At 37.0% G+C, this 25795-nt stretch overlaps 1 protein-coding gene across 1 annotated transcript in view; it reads left to right on the top strand.

Moving 5' to 3' along the window:
- Positions 1 to 25795, top strand: part of TMEFF2 (transmembrane protein with EGF like and two follistatin like domains 2) — a 225789-nt gene that overhangs the window by 119410 nt on the left and 80584 nt on the right. Inside the window, exon 5 of the mRNA XM_070581697.1 lies at positions 4708 to 4804. Within this exon, the coding sequence (XP_070437798.1) occupies positions 4708 to 4804 (97 nt within the window). The remainder of the gene's footprint in view (positions 1 to 4707; positions 4805 to 25795) is intronic.

Genomic DNA, 25795 nt, shown 5'->3' with positions numbered 1-25795 from the left:
AAAGAAAGAACCTCAACCTCTACTTCATATCATGTACAAAATCCAATTTGAGATAGACCATAAGCCTAAACCTAAAACACAATTTAAAAATTAATGAAAATAGAGACTTAAAAAAAGCGTAGAAGAATGTCTTCATGGGCTTCGAGTAGAAGACTTCTCAGAAGTGACACAGAAAAGGCAAATCATGAAAGAAAGAAACTGATTTCATCAAAATAAAAATCTCTGTGCATGCAGAAAAGGCCAAAACACCATCAAGAAAATAGACCGAGAAAAAATATCACAACACGTATATCTGACGAAAATTTGTACCCAAAATATATTAAAAATTCTTGAAACTTAAGAATAAAAACAAAAACAATAATATTTACCTTAAGACCCAGTTATCCCACTGCTAGGTATTTGTCTAAGAGAAATAAAAAGTTATGAGCACAAAAAGTCTTTAACAAGAATATTTATAGCAACTTTATTCATAAATACTCAGTTATTGTTTCTAGCCAATAAGTGAAAACAAGCAGATGTCCTTCAACAAAAAAAAAAATGGATAAATAAGCTGTGATATATTCCTTCAACTGAATACCAAACAATAAAGAGAGAGAAACTGCTGATATATGCAACTACCTGAATTAATCTCAAAAACTATGATGCTGAGTGAAAGAAGCTGGACACAATAATTACATAGTGTATGATTCCACTGATGTGATGTTCTGGAAGAGTTAATCTGTGGTGACAGAGATCAGGTCGCTGATCTGCCTATACAGAGAGACAGAGAGGTGATAGCAACATGTCCAGGAAGGGGCACCAGCGAACTTTCCGGAATGATGGAGGTGTTCCTTGTCTTGATATGCATTCTTCAAAACTGATTAAAAGATACACTTAAGATCTGAGCATTTCACTGAATGTAGATTTTAACACAATTTTTACCAAAATAAATGACACTGAATAACTATGTGTTTGAACATTACATTTCACTGTGTTTTCAGAAATAGTATAACATAGGTTAAGAATATTCTAAGAGGCCCAGAAGACACTGTAGGGAGTTAGGAAGAGAACTGGGCCACGTGGGCGCATCCAGTGTGAAGACCTGGATTGGGCAGAACAAGGTGGAGATAAAAGAGCTTTGGTTACCTCCAGATGAAACCTTCCAGGGTTGGGAGAGTTGAGAGAGAGGGAGGTGATTTGCTCATCTCTTACCATGTCCCAATCCAGAATCTTCTTAAAGGGCTTATATCAGTTTTAACTGTAGGATGGCATTCTAGGTAAAATGTGCTTTCAGGAGTTCCACCTTCCTCGCCCCTCAAATTGCCTTCCATCACTTGCTGAAACCTGTTTCTATAGAAGAAAAGGGAATAATTCTTGTACTTCAAAACTCAAAAGGCTTAAAATGCAAATTCATGGTTAAAATAATACTTTTGGATAAATGAATTTTATTTCTATATAATCTGTGGATAAATGCAAATAATTAGGCACCTATCTTTCCTGTTTCTCTTAGTGTAGAAAGAATGGAAAGAAGGAATAATCCAATTCAACACATTTACTGAGAATCCACCATGGGCTACATCAGTGGTTTTCAAGCTTTTGTAACCGTGACCTTTAGTAAGAGATGAAATTCACATTGCAACCCTGTGTGGATGTACATATGTAAAACTAAAACAGTGTTATAAGATAAAACCTATAGTTGCTAAATAAGATGCACTGTGTTTTCTATTCTAGTATCTTCAGTTTCGTGTTTACAAAAATACTGGTAGTGACCCACTAACTCCATTTCACTACCTACTAATAAACTGTGAATTGTGAACTGAAAAACACATCGCTATCCTTGCTAACCAAAGTATGGTCTGTGGACCAGCAGCATCAGCATCTGGGGGCTTGTAAGAAATGCAAAACCTCAAGCCACACCTCACACCTACTGAATTACAATCTGCATTTAACAAAACTTCCAGGCGCTTCGTGTGCTGGGCAAAGTGTCAGAAGTCTGGAGCTAGATGATGCGTGAGGAGGATGTTCGGGTCAGATGAAGTCTTCTCAATATTGTTTAAGGCAGAGATTCTTCCTCTGGGAAGGTCTGTTTTCTAGAATATGCATATCCAAGCCCAAGCCTACGAATTCAGTATCTCCAACGATATCCCAGGGCATTTATGTTAAAAGTAAATAAATGAACAAAGACAATCTACTAGCGCCTCTGAGCCCAGCCCTATTTAAGAACCACTCATCTATAGGATTAGATGAAAGCTGTGGACTGATTCATTTGGCGGTTTGTTACAAAGGTACAAGCCTGTGCTTCAGGTAATATAGAAAGATTTTACTTTATTTTTCATTGTGGATGACTTCGTATAAGGTCATTGCCAGAATACTTATTGATGGAGGTGTTGCTAATGCTACTTCTGGATTTATTTCTCCATGTAGGAGAATTTCCAAACATCTCAATTCTACCAATAATTGTCCTTTTATAGAAATGTAATGTGACTTCCAGTAGAAACATCATTATTAGTTCTGCTGAGTTAGCATAATTCACCCCCTGGATTACTTCCGGTGGATCCCTAACCAAGGATCTCTGCTTCAAAAGAAAATGGGGCTGCCCCTGAGGGGCTGTAACTGTTCATTAAGGACCTTCCCATTGCATTAGTATATTTCCTGAATGATGGGAAGTTTTAGTCTGGGAGCTGCTAATCTTGCTCACATTAAAAGGCTCTCTCTCATTAGCAACTTCCGTGTTGCATTAATAATAAGAAAGTAATAAAGAGACCGACCTCAGCTGTTCAGTCTCCCCTGAGGTGAAGCCCCAGCTTCCTTTTTATCCCCATGGTCTAGTCTAATGGTCTTGCCTGTATTAAAGTAATCGAGTGGGTAATAAGTGCTGTCTATTTTATCCGAATATAAAATTCCTTCTTCTTTCTGGGGAGGAATATCTTTTTTTAAGACTTCCAAATTTAAAACTATTGCAATTGAAGTTGATCTATTTAATTCATAGCTTTTTAAAAATATAAGTGCAAATCATCAAGTTCAGGAAAGAAAATGTTACTTTAGAAAAAATAAATCTCTCTACCTTTCCTGGGGAAACTATAAAACAGAGAACTCTCCTAGAGATCTCTTCTTATCCTTTTTTTTTTTTTGGTAAATTAAATCACTCATCTGCACAGCAGTAAATTAAAGAGTAAATCAAGGAATAAAGACCTTTGCTTTTATAAATATTAAGAGCTTTCTTGTTAATAGACAAAGAAGAATGATTAAAAAAACATTAAAACAAAATAAGTAGGCTTGGATTTGTTAGGTTTAGGGTGCATGTTAATAAATTATATCTTTGTTAAAAATGTCGTCTTATTAGGGTTCATAAAGATAGAAGCCAATGCCATCCTTAATTGCTTATATTCTTTTTCTGTTGAAAATACATAACCCAGGGGCTGGCCCCATGGCCGAGTGGTTAAGTTCGCATGCTACGCTTCAGCCACCTGGGATTTGCAGGTTCGGATCCTGGGTGCAGACCTATGCACTGCTCATCAAGCCATGCTGTGGTGTCATCCCACATAGAAGAACTAGACTGACCTGCAATTAGGATATACAACTATGTGCTGGGGCTTTGAGGAGGGAAAAAAAAAAAGAGGAAGATTGGCAACAGATGTTAGCTCAGGGCCAATCTTCCTCACCAAAAAGCATTAAAAAAAGAAAGGAAATACATAACCTTTTGCAGAAGTGCACTTTTTACAGATCCTCTTGATTTAAACATCTTTTATTAAGCATATGATCTGTCCATGGAATAAGATTATCTATGCAGTAGTTAGGTTGTAGCAATTTTTCATCTACAAGCAAAACAATTTTTGCTTTCAACTACATATTTTTTAATTGGGTAAACATTAATCCATCATCTCAAAAGTGTTGCTCAGATTTTCATGCCTTGAACTCAAAATACCAGAAATTTTTTCTTGATTTACACTATTGTGTCTTAATCTTTGAAAGGTTAATTTTATAATTAGGTTATATATTGCATGTTTTTCTCCTTGTAATTTGTGGAGAGAAAAAGGACCAATATCAATAATCATCGTCAATGACAATATGCACATTTAAAATGAAATATATGTTCATAACCCTCACAGAGGAAATCACTATGATGCGCTCTGTGCAATATCTATGTAAGATTCAGGAAATTACTGTGCAAACCAATTAACAGCTGTTTTATAAAAACTTATAATCAACATATTTTTCCTTAGAAGTACTTAATATCTTGAGGGGGAAACAAAGGAAGACATATCTAATAAGTCAATCCTGCCCATTTAAATTTTTTAAATTATGTATAAAAAAATATAAATAACAAAATCTGTAATTTAAGAATGAGAAAATGCTAAGTTTTTTAAATAAAATAGACACTAGATGTTTCTTTTAGATGAGTAACAATCTAAATCCCTTTTAATTAAATAACTCTTTCATATGGTCTATTTATTAGCCAAGAAATTTTGATAAATCTAGTAAACCCTTGTGTCTGATTTATTTTGCTTTTAAAAAGAGAAGTGCTCACCATATCCCAATGGATGGCATTTTATTGTTAGAGTTTCCTCAAATTTAGGGAAGAAAGGAGTTGAGTATGACATTCTTACGAAGCCCCAGTGGCAAACAGGTCCATTGGAAGGGTAGCAGCTGTAATATAGAATAGTCTTAGAGTTGTTGGTATTATGCACACTTATCTGAATTCTTTGTTTCTTTTTTTCTGTCCTGCAGTCCATGAAGGCTCAGGAGAAACCAGTCAAAAGGAGACATCCACCTGTGATATTTGCCAGTTTGGTGCAGAGTGTGATGAAGATGCCGAGGATGTCTGGTAACGTGCTTTTTTTATTCTTTTAAATGAAAGAATGACAATAGTTAATTTCTTTTTACTCCATCAACCAGTTCCCAAAAGAAGACGTTTTCAGCAATTTTTTTCTTATCCAGTTCCTACGGGGGGAAAAATGAGGGCTATAATAACAGTAAGGAATTTCTGAAGCTGAATTAAGAATTGGGCCACCAAGCAGCTGTCCAGCGCATTACTTGATAAGGTACAATAAGATGTCGTTGAGACTCTCAAATCCTGTCCATGTTAAGAGATGGAGAGAAAAATCGTATTTACCAGAACAACTCTGAAGAAGCATGGTCAAGAAACAATGATAGTTGCTAATCTGCTTTCCAAGTTGGTGGATCTGGGTAACTAGAGAGATGTTACTTAAGGGTACACATATGCACGCCTGTAGCTGAACTGGGAAGATGGTAAAGCAAAGAGTGATGTCTGGGCCGCTCTGTAGGATCAACTTCTCCCTTCACGCAAGCAATTCTCAGCTTATCCTGTAAAGGTATGCTGAACAAATAATGAAAATATTCATTATTTTGAATGGGTTCCAAAATGTTAGCCTCCTAGGGCATCCACAAGTGTTCATCTTGCTCTGATCATACCCAAACTGAGCCATCCAAAATTCGGAGGGAAGTCTTTGTGGTGTGATAGTGGAAAGAGGCAGTCTCTTTCTCTCTCCTTCTCTTTAATTTTTACACACATAGGAAAACAGCCCAGGGCCCTTTGTTTTCTTCAACATGCAGACTGTGTTGGCTTAAAGCAGTTAAAAATCATTTTGATCAAAGTTGCCAAGAGAGTAAATCGTAAATGTTCTCACCCAAAAAAAGAAATAGCTATTATGTGACATGATGGAGGTGTTAGCTAACACTATGGTGGTAATCATATTGCAATATATAAGTGTATCAAATCAACATGTTAGACACCTCAGACTTATATAATGTTATATGTCAATTGTATCTAAAGTTGGGAGAAAAATTCATTTTGATCAAACTTTTGTAGGTGAAGAGGGAAATTCATCTAAGGGACGAGAAGAAAAAAAATTAAGACAAGATAATTTTGGCAAGAGTGAAACAGTCTACGGCCAGCCTGGTGGTGCAGCGGTTAAGTTCGTACGTTCCACTTCGGCAGCCCTGGGTTCGAGGGTTCAGATCCTGGGTGCGGACATGGCACTGCTTGTCAAGCCATGCTGTAGCAGGTGTCCCACATATAAAGTAGAGGAAGATGGGCACAGGTGTTAGCTCAGGGCCAGTCTTCCTCAGCAAAAAGAGGAGGATTGGCAGCAGATGTTGGCTCAGGGCTAATCTTCCTCAAAAAAAAAAGAAGAGTAAAACAGTCTGCACTTAAAATATTTTAAAATATTTTTGAATGCAAATTAAGTCAGGATTGCAATTGAGAAAACTGGGGTTCTTAGGGTAATTTAACTAGGTACTTATAGATCAACACTGCTCTTGACTAGCCATGTGAAATAGCCACCCATTACTAAAAGTAGACATCAGTAGTTTCCACACCTGTCAAACATTCCTAGCCAATAGGCAGCTAGGAGCCAAGTCAGGGAGTCTATGCACTGGTTTGACCATCTTGAGGCAAACGAATGGGTGTGTTTTAAAGAAAATCTGGGCATCTTAATGGCTGATGAATTTATGGTTCCCAAATCTAGCTGATCATCAGAATTACTTTGAGAATTTTTTAAACACATCAATTCTTTAGTTCTACCCCAAAATTAATGTCAGAATTTCACAAAACTGGGGCTTAACATTTTACTTATCTAAAATGCCCCAAATGGTTATGGAAATACAGCTCTAAAATAAATGACTGACTCAAAGAATCCTTCTCCCCACTTAATGCTTCAGGGCTCTGTATAGTCATAGTCATTGTATATTAAAACACGCTGATGAAAAGTGTGCCCTTAAAATATTTCATTTTTAATGTTTGCTGGTGACTGCATCTGTGGTTCAACATTATTTTTAAAGCTAATTATCTTGCTGTCAATTATTTTACTTTAAAAAAAATTCACATGGGTCCCTAATTTTTTCTTAAGAATTTCCATTCCCCTGGTTTCTCATCTCTTTAATGATCATCTTTAAGTGACATAGTTCCACTTTACAAGTGCAAAGATTTAAGATGAGATAATAATAGCAGCGAAAAATCACTGATTGCCTATGATGGGCTTGGTCCATTTGTACGCATTTTTTTTCTCAGTTATCTTCTAAATAACCTTAGGAGTAGATATCATTATGATCTCTCTTTACTAAGAGGAAACTGAGTTTTAAAGTGTTTAAGTGGCAGGGCCAAGATGAAGATATGAGGCGAAATTAACTAGAAAGTATTAGCATAACAATTCAAGCAAAGATGCAATTAAAATAATATTTCTTTCCTGTCCTGGCTGGAATAGTGAGATGGCCAGATTGCAAGGCAGCTTAGATCCAGTGACTCAAGACCTGCAGGTTTAGAGCTGGTGACAAGGGATATGTCTACAGCAGGCAGTGGGAAAACATCCAGGCAAGCAATATCACTTCTAGTATTCCACCAAAAGTTCAGATCCGTGAGATGAAGACAGGCATGGTAAGGAGAGATGGGCAAAGCCAGTGACATCCTAAAGATTCAACAATAGACTGTAGGGCCCAGCCGTGGCAACTGGAATGAGAAAAGGAAACTCAGCTACGAAAGGAACCTGTTACTGAGGAATTGGCTAGCAATCGGGAACACTAATCAGGGACTGGTATAGGAAAGACTGCATGGATACCCACTTGCAGGAACCAGTGGAGAAAACCAAGCCTTGGTTGCAAGGGGCTGGGACAAGCGCCTAGATCTGGGAAATAAATTACAAGGTCAGGATGAAATCAGCAACAAGGCTGACTGGATGCTGAATCAGTTAGCTTTTGGCTAAGACATCTTGTACGCCCCCAGCGTAGAGACAAGATTAGCTCCAAAATGTGGAATAAAGCTGAACCTCCAGATGGGGCTAAGTGGCCATAGCTGTGAAGATTAGACGGCTGCAGGGGGCAGGGAGCCAAGAAGATTATTATACTACCCAGGCAAGAATGAAAAGTTGTTAATGTTTAAATAAAATGTACTTAAAATGTTCAATGTAAGCAATAAGGAATGGTGCTGAAATGATAAGCATATTGATTTTCATTTACATAAATACCTTTCTATGTTAACATATTGTATTTAGTTATGGCCATGAAGGGCAGACTGGAAACAGCTGAAGGACACAAGAATAAAGCAATAAATGAAATTAAATAGGTATGCAATGAAAGAGGCTATAGAGTGAGATAGGAAGCAATAGGGAGGCATCTGACTCCAGTACTAGTCAACTGGATCCGGGGGCTTTGATGTGCTATCGATTTTGGAAGAAACCGTGGCCAGGTCCTCTCGCAAACATAAAATACTGCATATGCTGTATGGCAACAAAGAATACAACTCAGTGTTTAGTTTTATTTTTTCCTTGACACTAACTAAACTACAAATTTATGTACATAATTTCGTCAACCCTGCATTATGCAGTAATAACAAGATGTGAATAAATGCTACTGAGAAATAATGCTATTATTGTATCTGCAATATGGAAACAAAGGGGGGAAATTAATTCCTAGTCTTTCTTTCACCCTGGCCTAAGAAATTAACATGTTACATTTCACCACGTGGACTAAGTCTAGCTATTCAAAGATGTTCAGATGCTTTCTAGATGAAGATAAATCTCTGTTAGAATCAAAAAGCCAGTACTACACAATCGATTTTGTCTTCATGGTTAGGTGAGTTTTTGGGTTAAGAAGCAAGTCACACTGGACATGGGGAAGAAAAAAAATAAATAAAACAGAGAGGGATAAAGAGAGAAGAAGAAAAGAAGAAAAAATAACCATTAGAGGATGGCATTGATAAACCATGATACTAATGACATAACATTTTAATGCTTTTATTTTGAGTAAACAGATGGTTTTAAGCTCATGTAAGTCCCGCACTTATGTTCTATGATTTCATTTCAAGGTTTTTCTTTTGCCTTTTTCTTCTTCTTATGGAGAATATCAAGGCTGTAGAAATCAGAAAATGGTCAGGTTTTCTCAGTAAGAGAGAAAGACTATTGCTACCAAAGATTCTTCAGTTATAGATATTTACCTAAGTGTAAGAAAGGATTAAGCTTTCAAAAGAGAGAGTTGAAAGTCCACAGGGTAAGTGGTCCACACCACGGTTACAACCACTTTCATATGAGGCATCCCTTTATTTAGGATGGACTTCAAAAATAATTGGAGCACCTGTGCAAAGGGATGTGCATGCCTGCTTATGGCAAAGGGGTTAAGAGGGGAAGAAAAGAAGGGCTTAAGAGATTGTTTTTCTTCATATCTAGATGGGAAAAAGTCAAAACTAATACATTTATACATCAAAGAGACTATCAAATACATCCTGCCAAATATAATTTATAAGGAAAAAGAATGGTTTATAAATAAGTCAAACATAATAAAACTGGTTCATTGCAAAGAAATAAAGCCCCATCTGATAGCACTGGGAATACCAACTTAAGATTTCAACAAATATTTCTGATACTTGGTTGGTTTTAGAAACAGCTTTATATTCCCTTAATTATCTTACTTGATAAATTATTTCGGTAAGTCCAAAGTAGGTCAGTAGTAACTCTTTGCACTGGGAACTACTCCTAAGAAGTAATTAGCCTAGAACTTTCTGTTGGTCCTGTCAGTCAGAAGTAGTTCAGAGCCCTGGGGTTGATACTTGATTTAATATAAGAAAAAAGCAAGTTGGTTCTGGGTCTGATCATAGGAATGGCTGGGTAAGAAATTGGCTGCATGCCTAACGTTTCCAGGGTGTCAGGATAGATCAAGGAAGGGAGCACAGGTGTAAGAGCAGATGCAGCTGGGTGACAAATGGCATAAAGGGACAACTTAAATTATTATGTGTATTTGATTCATATGCATGCATTATAGCTGTTATTCTTATTTTAACTTTGCTCTTGTACACTCTCTACATTAGCAGTATCATATTGGCTTAAATGCTATTAATTCCTCAGTAGCCATTCATTTTGTCTTTGAAAGCATTAATAATTTTTTCAAGTTTTAGTGCATAACATCCTTGGGTTTGATTGCAATGGTAAAGGAGCAAAGCAAAGTAGTTGCAGTAAAGCAAGTTGAGAAGAGAAAATGAATGAGCATTTATGTTTTTATTTCATTGATGTTCCACAACTGAAACAGGGTGTGGGATTCGGCGTTCCTTTTGTGAGTGTCTCTCACAAAGACAGTTTAGTTTGAAGTCTTTAACTTCTTGCTCCTCTGATCTGAGAAGGCTCCTTGTCACTAGGAAGGCTGTGTGTTGCTGGCATCATTCCCACCTTTAATGCGTTTTGGACCGTGGAGCATCATGAATATTTGAAGCAGGGCAATGGCTGTGGATGATCCTTGGCACTAGATTTCACCATACATACAAGCAAATTAGGCATTAGGTCCTGCTGACTTCAGTACTTTGGGTTATGAGTTTGATAGGAGAAATTAAGACACCGCTGTGGAAAATATAGAAAATGATTTCTTTTAAAACTACTACTGGTGAACAAAAAGATTGTGCTGCAATTGGAAAATTTCCAATTGTTTTCTACTAAGTAAAAAGAAGATCGGTTAGGGTTGTATATGAGATATCTAAAGATGAGGATGCTGATAAAGTCACACACTTTTAGTGACCTAAGAGTTCTTTCAGCCGTCCCCCAGGGGGCTTCCCTTTTATTCACTCCCTTTGCTCTCTTGCCTTAGCTGTAAATGTGGGGACCATAATTAGGACGGGCTTCTAACATCAATTTACTCATGGAGAGAATGAAAAAACAGAAACAAAAAGGAATAGGTCTGGTCTAGAAAATCCAAGGTTTTTGTTGAATGTTACGGAATGAGAAAACCTTTCAGTTCCAAGCTTCCTGTAGTTGGAATACTGCCTCCCTCAAATTGCCTTTTCTCCCCCGCTATGAAGATGACGCTGTCGCCTCGGAAAACTGCCACAGTATTTTCTGTTGGTATGGATGGGTGGGGTCTGAAGAGTAAAGACATCTCTTTCCTTCAAGGCTTCGACTTTCCCAGAAAAGCTTTCCAGAGAGAGAGGGAAATATACAGCTCCTGATTTGGGGAAACACACATCTTTCCACTCCCATCGTTTCAAGGGAAAAATGCTCTCATTTTTAGCAAATCTATGTCCAAATGTAAAAGTTTGCATTTGATATTGTTATTTCCTTCTTTTATGTACTTCTATACCATCTTAATAAAAAAAATAATTTGTACTTTTTAAAAATTTCACACAATGAAATAAAATTTAGAAGTGCAATTATAGTTAAATAGGACTAGTATTTGTAACATGGTCTGTACAATTGTGCATATGTTTATATGTTTTTATAATTTTTATTTAGCTCATGCAGTATAGACCATGTAACTCCCATTTTATATAAAGATCATGAAATACAACATGAAGACAGAAAAAAGGAAGCAGAACTCCTAAGTACAGATGTATTTCTGCCAGTAACGTATCTATTTTCTTTACCTGTTCCTCTTTTACTTGCTTTTTAAATCCTCTTGGGGACTCTACTCTGCTCACAGGGTGCTGCCTGATTTCTGGCGCTCACTCACCAAACTCTCACCCTCAGTTTTCTGAGTCTCAGCTTCTAGTATGTTCTGAGTCAGTGATTTCTGTCCCTTAGAATCAGGGAATACACACTGCACGTTCCAGCGTCCCAGTGTAACATCCCAGTCTCAGAGACAAACAGATGAATCTCATTGCAGTTCTCAAACTATGAAGGAACCTCCAAAGCATGTATTTCCCGTGTGGCAGGCACCATCAGAGGGTTTCCGTACATGGAGCCGTTTAATCCACTCGATAATCTCATGAAGTCAGATACACTAATAATTCCCAGTTTACATAAAAGGAAACTGAGGCACAGAGATGTTGAGCAAACTACCCAAAGCCAAACAGTAAGTGGAAGAGCTAGGATTTGAACTCTGCCAGACCAACTCCAAAGACAAGCACTTATCCACCACTCATTGTCTTCTCATATGTTTAATGACATAAATTGTGTGTGTGTGTGTGTGTGTGTAGTATACATTACGTGTATACACACACAAACTGAATATATCTAATATATGTTAGATACTGAGCTACAATATATCTGAATATATCTAATATATGAATGCTGAACATATCTAACATATGTTAGATATATAATATATACATATATACATATATGATATGTTAGATACATGATATATGAATACTGGATATATCTGACATATATTATATATATATCTAGCATATCTAACTTCATAAGTTTATTGAGTGGATTAAACAGCTCCATGCACGGAAACCCTCTGAGAGTGCCTGCCACATAGGATATATATATGCCACATACATATATTAGATATATATCTAACATATGTTAGGTGTATTCAATATAGAATTTCACTTTTTTTTCTTGAAATAGAATATAAAAACAATACTTGGGGGCCAGCCCAGTGGTGTAGTGGTTAAGTACGCATGTTCTGCTTCAGGGGCCCGGGGTTTGCTGGTTCAGATCATGGACACAGACACCACTCATCAAGCCATGCTGTGGCAGTGTCCCACATACAAAATAGAGGAAGATTGGCAGAGACATTAGCTCAGGGACAATCTTCATTAAGCAAAAAGAGGAAGATTGGCAACAGATGTTAGCTCAGGGCCAATCTTCCACACCAAAAAAAAAAACTGCCGAAGACTTGAAATGCCACTTTCTGATGAAATCCACCACCAACAGGTCCACATTGTCTATGACACCCTTGAAGTATTTTCTTTCCCACAGTTCTGCCTACCTTATTTCTTTGCCGACCGTGTAGTTTTCCTTTGTTTGTTTCCTGTGGAGGTATGGAATGATTACCTATGGAGAATATCCTTATTATGACCACATGTGTGCCCCATTAGATGAGAAGGTTATCAGCCATGAGATTGTAGAGAGGAGAATTAGCTTCACCAAACCCCATCACTTTGAGCTGCTTCAGCTTCCATTTATTTGCTTTGAAGTGGCAATGGCAACCCTGTTAAGGACCAGGTGAAAATTATTTATATGTTATAACTACTGATAGGTTCCGGATATTTTTATCCAGAAAAGAGGCATATAACACAGTTTTTAGAGACTAGCCATTAGAGTGCTCCCCCTTCCTTTAATGCTGGCACGCCACTCTTAGCAATATTTTAAAGGGCTCTAGAAAAAGCCAGGAGCGCTGAGGAACCCAGAGAGTGAGGGCACTGTGCAGGAAGCCACCTGCTAAGCAAGGTTGTACTTAGCTTCATGTCTTAGGGTCTTTGGGATACTAAGCTAATGGGCTACAGGCTCCTTTCCAAGTGGCAAAGGAGGGCTTATTACAATAGCATCTCCTTGCTGCAAAAAGAGAAATTATGAGATATAGAGAAAGAGGGAAGAATCACCAAATTAAATGGCAGATAACTATGACCCATATGGCATTGGGTTTTAATCTCTCTCCTGGTGGCAATGCTCTGCTGAATCTTTTTATTCAGCGCTTAAAAGTATGATGTCAAGCCTCTTATTTCCCAATCTATGTATCTTTCTGATATTACATTAAAATTGATTTTTTCTTATTATAAAAGTTGTACACATTTATCATAGAGAATTTGAAAAAACTAGAAATATAAAAACTCTATCAAAATGTCATCCTGTCATTCCAAGATAACCCCTGTAAAATTTGGAGGTGTATTTTCCTCCCATGTCTGTGCTTATGTGTGTGTACACAGGTGTCTGTGTCGTGTGTGTATGTATTTCTAACAAGAATCTAATTGTATTTTACACATCCACAAAGCCTCTCTCTCAAAAATTTTTCTTAACCTTGAGGCTGAGTTTGGAGGTTGTTCGGAACGCTAAACAAATTTACAAATAATATATTTAGATTTCAACATAACTTCTGTGGCCCAAATTCTAATTATTCTTTCAAAATTTTTGCACTTAGGACAAATGGATCTGAAGGTACTGTCCTAACAATTATGATCTAGAAAATTTTAAAAACCTAAATCTCCTCTATGTTAGACATTTTTCTTGGTTAACCTCGAGAGACTAGATGGGGTATGTAATGAAAACATTTCCATTGTTTGTATTCAGAGGATTCATAATAAATAGCTTTCTGAGGTATAAGCATTATTTACAGAGAAACTGTCCTCCCAAAGGTGTTTTAAATTGGGTAGAAACTGTTGCTGGTCTTCAGTGGTTTACTTCCAGATAGCAATATATTGCATGTGTTGCTTCCTCTAAACAACAAATCAGCTAGCCATCCTCAGCAGCCCACGTCAGTCTGTTCCAGACACATCCCCCTACAAACAGGATGGGTGATATTTAATAAGTGATTGAACACATTGTAAAATTATATGCGACACCCATCGGAAAATCAATATTGCCGAAGATCTAAATGCTTATTATAGTAAAAGAAAAGAAACGAGTATCTGATTCTTCTAGTGTCCGCAGTGCAAAGTAAACTTAATCAGGAGTGGGTCCATTCATTCCTTCATCACTAAGCTATGAAGGAAACATAGAAATCAGCATGATGCCCTTGGGATGGATGATCTTCCAAAGATCCTTTACCACGGCTCTTTTTTATTCATTGCAGTCTTTCTGAAGTCTTTGAAATAGTAGTTTACTCTGTTCTCAGAGCTCATCCTAAAATGCGCTTTCTACAATCAAAATTATATTATCCAGGGTAGTAAAAGTAATGCTAGGTCCCAACTAGCCATAAGTGCCTATAATCATTGGATATCAAGAGAGGCATATCAGGGAGAAGTGCCAACAATTGGGGAAAAAGCAAAAATACGAAATGAAATAAAATATTTGCTTCCCATTAGCAAAAATTAGTGATGTATTAATGTAATAAACAGATATCCACACAAATGTGGTACTTTAAGACATTCAAATATGACATCAAATTGTCAATTATGACAAAGAAATAAAAATATTATATTTGATTGAAGTATGCAGTTTAACTTTAATTGAATATGTTTTTCCTTCTATAGAAAATTTGTTGATTTGGGAAAAAGAAAATACAACAAAGCTGTGTGTATTACAGCAACATTGGATGGCTGGGCTTAGGGAAAAAAATAAAAAGATGCCCTATATTGATCAATATATCAGAATCTGACATTTCTGTGTAAAGCTATTACATCCTTAGGGGTATATTATGGAATGTTTTATACCTGCATTCATAAGTCTTTTAACAATTGTCTTTTTGCTATAATGTTGGAGAAGGTATTTGCCTTTTGAGATATGCATGGCATGAAGGGCCAGCCAGGAGAAGAGGAAAACCTCCTAACATATTAAAAACCTTGCATTTTTCAGACGACTGTCTCCTCTCCTGTGATTCTCTGATATCTCTCTGACGCGCAAAGGGCAAGTAATGGTATCCTTACATGACAGATACACACATGGAGCCCCTGAAAGGTTAAGGGTGATCAACATGTAGTAAAGAGAAAGGGCTCAAGTGACTTATGCCACCATTAATCAAAGCTACCAAAGAGACACTTAAAAAGGAGAGAGAGGAAAGAGCTGGTGTGACACAGCGGAAAGACCACTGGATTGGTGGTTCAGGGAGCTGAGACATCACCTTGGATAAATCTTATCATTTCCCTCGGCCTCTGCTTCTTTTCATAAATAGATCAGATTGCATAGATAGATGATAGATGATAGATAGGTACATAGATACATAGATATATCTATAGCCCTATTGTAATATAATTCATAAAAATCTCACTGATTTAAAGCATACAATTCAACGGTTTTTAGTACATTCACCAAGTTGTGCAACTAACACCACAATCAATTTTATATTTTCATCCCTCCAAAAAGAAACGTGTAGACATTAGCAGCCCCGCCCTGTTTTTCCCCAAGTTTCCCTCCTCCATCCACCCAGGCAACAAATAATCTATTTTATGTCTCTACAGATTTTCCTATTCTGACATTTCATATAAGTGGAATCATTCAACACGTGATCCTTTGTGAGTGGCTTCTTTCACTTAGCATGATGTTTTCAGGGTTCATCCATATTGTAGCATGTATCAGTATCTCATTCTTTCGATAAATGAAAAATATTCCATTGTGTGGATATATCAAATTTTGTATATCCATTCATCAGTTGATGAACATTTGGGTTTTTTCCAGTTTGGGGCTGTAATGAACAATGCTGTCTTGAACATTTGTGTACAAATGTGTTTGTATACAGGTTTTAGTTTGGACATAAGTTTTCATTTCTCCTGAGTATACCCTAGGAACAGAATTTCTAGGTCAAATGGTAACCTTGTGATTAACTTTTTGAAGAACTACCAGACTATTTTCCAAAGTGGCTGCACCACTTTATCTTTCCACCAGTTGCATATGAAGATCCAAATTTCTCCACATCGTTGCCAACAATTATTACCATTTTTTTGAACATTACAATCCATGTGGGTGTAAAATGGTATCTCATTGTGGTCTCGATTTGCATTTTCCAGATGGCTAATGATGTTGAGTCTCTTTTCATGTGCTTATTGATCATTTGTATATCTTCTTTGGAGAAATACCTATTCAGATCTTTTGCCATTTTTAAATTATTTATCTATTATTGAGTTGTAAGGTTTTTTAATATATTATCGGTATAAGCTTCTTACCAAATGTAGATGTTATGCACATATTTTCTCCATTTTGTGCAGTTGTCTTTTCACATTTTTCATGGTATCTTTTAAAACATAAAAGTTTTGATTTTGATGAATTCCAATTTGTCTGTCTTTCCTTTTATCACCTGTGTTTTTGGTGTCATATCTAGGAAGGCTTTGCTTAACCCAAAGTCATAAAGATTTATTCCTGTATTTTATCCTAAGGGGTTTATAGTTTTAGCTTTTATATTTAGGTCTCTGATTCATTTTGAGTTAATTTTTGTGTATGGAGGAATGAGGAGGTCCAAAATCATTTTTTGCATATAGATATCCAAGTGTTCCAACACCATTGGTTGACAGGACTATTCTTTCTCCATTAAATTTTCTTGGCACCCTTGTAGAAATTAGTTGGCCCTATATATGTATATTTTTGAACTCTCATTATATTCCATTGATGTATATGTCTATCCTTATGCCAGAACTAACTCCATTTCCTCATAAGTAAAATATGGGAAATAAGAGTGTTGGTCTGGACGATTTTCATGGTTTCTTTGAATTCAAACATCATCTAAGATTGGAGCAGAATTGCTGTGGGTTAGAAAGACCTACTCTGCAAGCATCCCCAATGGTCCCAGTGGCATCGTTCCTCTTTCCTTTTTGGCCTAAAATTTCCGCTAAGTGATTTTTAAATTAGAAAAGTTGGTCTATTGTGTCCAGAAGATAACATTTATGACTCTATATTTTACCCTTCATACAGAAATTAACAGAAATAAGTTTTTCATCTTGGCTAGTCATCTCTTTAGAAAGCACAGAAAATAGGAGGCTCTTCAAAGAATATGAAGAAGAGTCTGCAAAATGTAAAAATACAACAAAGCTATTTAAATAAGAGGAAAAATTCAAGAGTCAAATAATAAAACTATGTTGAGGAGAAGGAAGAAGGGGAAAAGCAGGATCGAAAAATTAATTTAAGGAAAAATCAAACTAAGAGAAGCTGCTAGAATTAATCAAAACCCTTATCTAGAATTCAAGGTAAGGAAGAAAATGAATAATTCTTTTGGTGTAATTAGAAAAGATAACTAGTTCATCAAGAGGTACTTTAACAAGTTCTGACTCTATAAGAATTTATACTGTATGCCTTTAATAACATTTTGAATAAAATAAAAGACAACATCCTTGATAACTAGCTTATAAATTATATAAAATTATTTATATTAGATCTTAATGCAATGTATTAATGATAAAATTCTAAAGTTGTAAAATTATAACTCTTTAGAGGTGATTCTCTGTAAGACTTCAATAATGAGATCTAGATTTGTCACATTATGGTATCTGACTCAGAATAGATGGCCAATGTATTTGTGAGTCTTTTTCTCTGAATTATAGTTACCCCAGCCAAAGATTAGACACAACTCCTAAAATATTTCATATGAGTCTTAAGATTAGAGTCCCCAGGTACAGCTAGCAAAATTAAGCAGTCGTTGAGAGAGAAATAATTTGTTCATGCAGTGAGATAAGGAAGAGTGCCAGGGGTCTTGAAATGACCCTAGAACAGTGTCTCTGATTTATTCCAAACCATTCATGAACACCTTGGAAATTAGATGACTTGGTTTGTGACTATAAAGTATCATTTCCTTACACAGTTTTTTCTGTAAATATTTTATTTTACTATTAATTAAGAATAAAGGATGTGGTTGTTATACAAGTTTGTGCAAAACGAGAAAACGTTCAATTTTGTATGACAAATATCCTCGCCTTGATCATAATTAGTTAAATGATTAAAAAGTAGAAACGAGAAGCAAAGATAAAAGTATGCAAAGCAATAGCAATATATCATAATATAGGGCCTAATGATTATGATTATGAGTGTAGAACACATAATGTGACTTTGAGATATATTTACTTATAAGACTTCCTATCAATTCTGCTCTATTTTTACTCAGGCAATAAGTAACCAATAATTTGCTAGATATATTTGACTATATTTTTTCTAAAAATCCTCATAATGGGATTTGTAGTCCTTTATTGCTATAATCAAGCTTTTAGGAATTTTAACCCACTTCTTCCTCTATTGTATATTTTTTCCCCAATTTTTGTTTGTCCCAAACCAAAGTATAGTTTCAAATTAATATCTTGTACTGCAGTGTTAAATTAGAGGGGGAAGAAATCTTTGCATTAGCAACCAAGCAACACATGATAATAAAATAGAGTGCACGAGGGCAGTGGGCCCACATTTTTTTAAGTGTAATTTAGTTTAATTCTATTTGTGCTGCCTGTAACATTGGCTAGAAGGGTTGGTGTAGAGCACTGTGGGTATTAAAACTGTAGCCTGCAAAGTTATTAGTCAGGAAGACTTTCTTTTTAACAGGAAATAAGACAATGCAAGGGGCACAGCCGCTATCTTAAGCATAGAGAATGGCAGTGTCTACAGTAGCTGGGAAGATTTGGTTTGAAAGGTTTGAGAACATAATTTGATAATAACTAAGCATTAGTGCATGCTTATTCTGTGCCCTGCACTCCCCTAAGGACTTTGCATTTATTAACCCAGTTGACCCTCACAAGAACACTGCAAGTTAGGTACTATTACTATTTTAGTTTTAAATATGATGAAATTGAGGCACAAAAGTGTTATTTGTCTAAGTAGCTTGTCTAAGTTTACTTAGCTTTTAAGAGTCAAAGTCAAGATTTGAACCCAGAGGCCACACTCTCACACATTTTGTAAACATGGTACTTCAGAAAATGTGGGATGCAGTGGAGAATTTCAAGACTCAAAGGAGAGAAGTTTCCTTGAGGAAATAGAGAAAGAAACGTATGTTTAATTAGCATGTAAGTCAAGTATACTGTCTCATTTAATCCTTCACAACAGTGCAGTAGATTAAGTGTTATTTTTCTCCATTTATGCAAAGGAGGAAACTGAGTATTAAGGAGGTAAATGACAGGCCAAATGCATGTTTCTAGGTAGAAGCACTTCTGCATTCAACCTCAGATTTTTCTAGGATAATTCCAAGGTCCATGCTGTTTTCATTGCCTTGTGCGAGAGGGAAGATGTTAAGGTAAAATTAAGGTGGTTAAAGAAACTGTCCTTTCAGAGGAGGGAACAACTTATGACTGCGAATGTGTGTAATACCTGAAGAGTTAGAAAAGTACTTATAGCCAAATGACGGAAGACCTAGTTGTCGAGTATATTAATTAGGGTAAGTAACACTAAGTGTTATAATAGATTAATGCCAAACTCCCAGAGGTATAACACACACACACACACACACACACACACACATTTATTTCTTGCTTTCATGACAGTTCAAGGCAAGTGTTCCTAATCAGGTAGTTCTACACGTGGCCTTGTAGGAATTGTGCCTCTTTCCCTATCATGAGCCTGCCTTTCCCTAAATTGTTGAGGTCCTGTTCATTCATTTAATAGAAAGCAAAAGAGAAGAAAAGGATCATACATGTGAGTTTTCACTGATACGTCCCTCTGGCCAGAACATTTGTTACATAGCAAAATTAGCATTAAAGAGAAAGAACCCAGTAAGGCAGTTTGGTAATGGTCCCTGAGAGAGAGACTGGAGTCAGGGAAGCTGTATAGCAGAGGTAGATATTTATTTAGTCCATGTGACGAGTTATGCTCTGAGTCCCGGCAGTACAGTGTATAACATAGACAAGATTCCCACCTGTAACTAGCCTTCATGCTGGGAAGGTTCCTGTCCAAGATGACAACATAAACTTCCCAGGAAGAGGAGAGATGGGGCTAAGTGATAAAGAAACAACAAAACCAGTATGCAAGCAAGATGCTTTCAGATATTAGTGTTACAACAGAGTTCTGAAAATCAGGGTCCTGGGGGAGGGGGATGCTCCTTAAGATTGGGTATTTAGGGAGTGACTTTTTGAGGATTGCTATTTGAATCAAGTAGCAAGAAAGAGCCAGCCTCGCAAAGGTCTGTAGAAACAGAACTTTGAGCAAAGAGAACCTCTGTTCCAAAGGCCCAAGAGTGCAGTTGAGCTTAATGTGCTCAAGGAACTGATAGAAGGTTAGGGTAGCCAGAGCCAGAAAAGGAAAATAAGAAAGAAGATCTTAGTTGAAGTTGAAACGGGGCCTGATCATGAAGGTTCCAATATGCCTTAATGAAGAGTGTCAATTTTATTCTAAGTATGCTGAAAAGCCTTCAGATGTTGTAATCTGGAAGTGATATGATTCAGTCATCTCCACTCTCACTTCCTCCTGAGCTTTACTAGACCTCTCCAGAACATTGTCATTGCGCCCTTCTCACATATCCCAGAGCATTTTTGCTTGTTTCAATCTTAATAATGCTTAGTTACCTGAAAGTGTGGCTATGTGACTTCCTCAACTGGAACCTCCTAGAGAGCAGAGACATATTTAATTAATTAGTTAACAAGCACACTTATAAATGAACTAGTAACAAGCACAGTTCCAAGAAAGCACTTAGGTCCTGAGTAAGTGTGTGGATAAATGAATGATACATAAGTAAGTGAAGGAAGGAATGAAAATAGTTAACGGAGTAGAGAGCCATATCCGCTTGTAGTTAGAGTCTGCAACATGCTCTTCACTTTCACTGTGTCGTTTGATCCACGCCAGCACAATGGGTGCATGGGGAAGAGTTTGGTGACTGCACAATGGTGAGAAGCAAGCGAGTAGAAAAAGAGTCTGAGAGAAGGGAAGATTCTGAGGCTGAGCACTGGGGAGAATAATGGCACACTTTGGAAGCTGGGATTGGGAAGTAGGGTCAATTTGGAGTAGGGGAGGGAGATGGGGAGAGAAAGGTACGTGCTTATGCAGCGGATAAAAGGCAGAACCAAGTGGAATGCCCAGTAGGCAAATGATTAAAGGTTAAGTTGTGTGGTGCAGACAGAAAGAGCTGCAGGAGTGCAGAGAAATCTAATAAAGAAAATGGATTTCGGGCTGAAGAATGAGAACAGACACTGGGGAAGGAAAAAGTTAGACTGCTGGGTAAAAGGAAACAAAATATTTATTGAAAATAATGTGATATTGGAAAGAAAGGACAAACTAAATAATGGAAAACAGAAGGATATCAGGGTACATTAATTAGAAATTAGAAATAGGCCAAAGAAGAAAAGAACTAAAGCTGCTGTCCTCCATTTGTTTAATTAAAAGAGAAAACTAACTGTCCTGGTGCTCACTGAATATTTCAGATTTTCCACCTCCAGAATGGGGGAAATAGGACTGTGTTATAGGATTGTACTTCCTGGCTCCCTTGAGGTTGGGGGAACTCATGCGTCTGGTTCAAGACCTTGATCTGTGGCTGAGTGTGTGATTGCCAATACAAGACCCTGCAGAGTTTTTTTCTCTTTCTGGCATAGTAACCGTCAGTGTTCAAGTAGGTGACTGTTTCATTTTCCTGGGTCCTTGGGTGACATGTGACTTGAACAAAAAATAGATCTTTGTTGTTTTAAGCCACTGAGATGTTGAGGTTATTTATTACTGCAGCATAACATCTTATCCTGACCGACAAACTTGACATGAGTGAGAAAACAGATGTAGAGTGAGATTGACTATGGAGATAAGGAAACAGTGGAGAAATTAAGGGTCATTACAGAAGGCAGAGACACAAAGTTGGCAAATGATACTGCTGTGATCTGAATGTTTGTATCCCCCTGCAAATTCATATGTTGAAACCTAACCCCCAAGGTGATGGTATTAGAAGGTGGGACCTTTGGGAGGTGATGAGGTCATGAAGATGGAGCCCTCACGAATGGGATTAGTGTCTTTATAAAAAAGAACCCGGAACCCAGAATGCTAGCTTGCCCCTTTCATCTTGTGAAGTTATAGCAAAAAGACAGCCCTCTATGAGGAAGTGACTCTCAGCAGACACCAAATCTGTTGATGCCATGATCTTGGACTTCCCAGCCTCCAGAACTGTGAGAAATAAATTTCTGTTGCTCATAAGCCACCCAGTTGATAGTTTTGTCATAGCAGCCCAAATGGGCCACGACATTGACAAAGCTTCTAACATGCTTATCCCCAAAGGCCTTGCAGTGGGGTGGCCAGGGAAAGTTAACCGCAGATGTGTTCAGCTACCCATCCATGCTCTACTCAGTGAAAAGTAGAATAGGCCATCTCCTCCAGGGAGACTGCTGAACTCCTCCGCCTGGCTGGCTGTGTCACTCTCCCCTCATCCGCTTCACGGCTAACATGAATTAGGTTGACCTGCCTGAGAATCAAAAAGTTAAAGGACAGTTAGTGGTGCTTCCAGATCTTCGGCACCGCAGTGCCTGTGACAAAGAAGAAAAAAGAACCAGAGATAATCAGAACCCAAAGCATAAAATAGGACAACGATTTATAAAGGGGGAGAGCAAAATGCTTGATTGGCTTCTGACAAGGAGGATATATTTAGGAAGATAAAACCAAGCTTACAAGAATAAAGCAGAAATTGACATTCCATATGAGGCCTACAAATATAGAGACGAGTAAGTAGAAAAGAGAACCCAAAAAGAGGTTAACTCATTTTTGTTCCTACAATGTGCAACATATTAGGAAATTTTTTTCCCACGAAGGAATGATGAGGAGGGGGGAAGGGAAAGGAAATGAATATCTTTTTTCGCTCAATCTTTGACTACTTGTAGTGACCTAATTTTAAATTTGAGGAATTAAACTTAAAACTATATATGAGAGAGTGTTTTTAATATTTCAAATGGAATCCTAAGATTCATTGTGAACTTTAAATAAGAATCATTAATTAGTTTTTATTTATTTTTAAAACTCAAAATCATGTTTTAAAAAAAAGAAAACTTATTTTTTCCTTTTTCAAAGAGGAAAGGGGAACAAGTTAGTAAAACTCAGTCTGCTAGGAAATTTCTTTCACAAGAAGAGACTTCTCCTTGTCTGACAAAAAGATAATCAGATGCTCATTCTGGCATTGAGTTGTACCTGATGACACTATATCAAAGTCAAAGTCTGACAAATCTGTCTCACTTCACTCATTGGCCATGAACCAAGAGTTCAAATCCTGTCGGTCATGTCTTAAGAGACAAAGACATGCTTGACAGATAGATGCATCGATGGATGGATAGATGGACAGACAGACAAGTGTAATGGATAAATTCATACAACAAGGCAGTTTGGTGTCTTGAGAGAGCATAAACTTTGCGTAAAACAAACCTGAAGAAATGGTTCTTATGCTAAAAGCAGTCTAATTAAGAGCTCAGATGCTTAAGTCAAACTGCGGGAACTTAAATTTTGGTGCTGCCGCTTATTCCTGTGTGACCTTAGGCATGTTCCTTTGTCTTCCTGAGTCTCCATGTTCGCATCCACATGAAGAGAATTTGAACATCCATTTTATGAGGATGTTAGGAAGATACATAATAACTACTATCATTAACCTCAGTTGTCTTTGAATTTCTTATTTAAAAACTTATACTATCTCAAAAGCGTTTCTCTTTGCCCATATCATGCTAATGTATTGTTCAGACTGTGATTTAGAGAATCGTCACTCGCTCTCATTATTGGTGACCTGTATGATGGTGCCCTGGTTTATCTCAGAAATTCTTCATAAGTCTCCAAAGCATCCCTTTAAATAGGCCTTGAATCTCGACACCTATTCTACTGAGGTGGGGGCTGGGGGCGGTAATGAAAACAATCAAACCAATTGTTTGGGATTGTGTAAATGAAATTAATGCCTTAATTTATTTTTTATACTATAAATAATAATGTAGGTGTTAAATAGATTAAAGAGTTTAAACCAAGAGAAACCATACCAACCTGAATTCTTATGAAAGTTTTTGTTGTTCTTGTTAGAGGAAAAATAGTTTAATTTATAATATAAATATTATTCACAATACTGTTTCTTGATTTCTTACTAAATCCGGTGCTAAATAGTTTACAAGGACAATCATGCTTAATACTCAAAAGGGCCTTATGAGGGTTACTATTCTCATTTTGCTGAAGAGGAAACTGAGGCTTAAAGGGTTACAAGGTAACTTACATCATGTCATACGGCTGATAAGTGAAGTGAAGCAGGACCTAGACAGAGGCAGTCTGGTTCCAGAGCCCAGGCTCCTCACTACCGCGCTAAATTGCCTCTCAAATAATCATAGTGTGTTAAGTCCATCTGGATGGGACCTTGGAGATCATATAATCCTGTCTCTTTGCATTACCACTTGTAAATGTAAAGCAGAGAGATGTTAAACAATCTGCCCAAGGTTATGCACTTCCGTTTTCCCCTCAACATAATAACACACTCTCATTTGAAACTCATTCCTAAGATTTATACAAACTAATGGCCAAGTCATGACATTTTTTAATTGAATGCCCAATAAAGGAATCATTCTCGCCTCATTTTTCCATCTCATGTTCATGAACAAAATGTAAAAACGTGTTGCAAAGCCAAAAGAGTCCTTATCTTCACTAATAGCCTGCTTTTTCATAGAAGGAGGAAAACCATCCTCAGGCTGGATCTGTTTTAAATGAAATAAGTGCAGGTCATTTTCTTCATGAAGAACATCTCTGAGGCATTAAGATGTCCTGACAGACCTTCTAAGTTATGTCACTTTAAGTGACAGCCAACCCAGGACTTGAAGAAAAGTATCATCTTGCCTCCACCACTAGTGTTATGTAGTTTATGAGGTCCTCCCGGGCGCTTCACTACAGTTCCCAGTAGAGAACCAAAGGGACTAAAAGTGCTTTGTCTTTTCAGTAGACCCATTGATTTTATTTTTAACTGTTGATTTTTTGTGTGTGATCCATCTTTACTCTTGCTTTATTCAGACATTAGAAGAGATGTGTACAAGTATGTATAGTTATCTGAATAATCTGATTATGAAGTCAGGAATTACTTTTCTTGGAAGTTTAAGAAGGGTCACTTCTACTTTTTACAAAGCCAGACAGCAAGGACAACTCTAAATTATTTTCCTTGAAAACTACGTACCATGGCTGAACACAATTTAAAATTCCATCGGTTAGGTAAATTTTCTGTTAAAGGTTCTACACAAGAGCTTATTCTGGTCTTTACATAAAGGCCCAGGTCTCTCACTAACTTTGCAACCTTAGTTGAGTTACCTAGCCTCTCTGAACCTCAGCTTTTCTACCTGTAAAATGGGAGAGTGGCTATCTACCCACAGGATTTTTGTAAGGGTTAAATGCTAAGACGTATATAACATGTTTAGGATAATCTTTGTTGCTCAATAAATATCTGGTATTATCTCTGTGAGTTCGGTATCCAATTACAGTACATTCATCTAGTCCTGAGGCTCCAGTTGCTACCTTTAGGCATATGATGGACAAATATTTTTGCAGCCCTGACTTTCAGGCTCTGAGTATTTATTTATTTATTTAATACATATTTATTGATTATCTACTAAGTGTCAAGCATTGGTTTGGATGCT

This window comes from Equus przewalskii, chromosome 17, assembly GCF_037783145.1.
Source record: "Equus przewalskii isolate Varuska chromosome 17, EquPr2, whole genome shotgun sequence".
NCBI lineage: Eukaryota > Metazoa > Chordata > Mammalia > Perissodactyla > Equidae > Equus > Equus przewalskii.
Note: the sequence above shows the minus strand (reverse complement) of the source record. Positions and strands in the feature narration are given on the sequence as shown.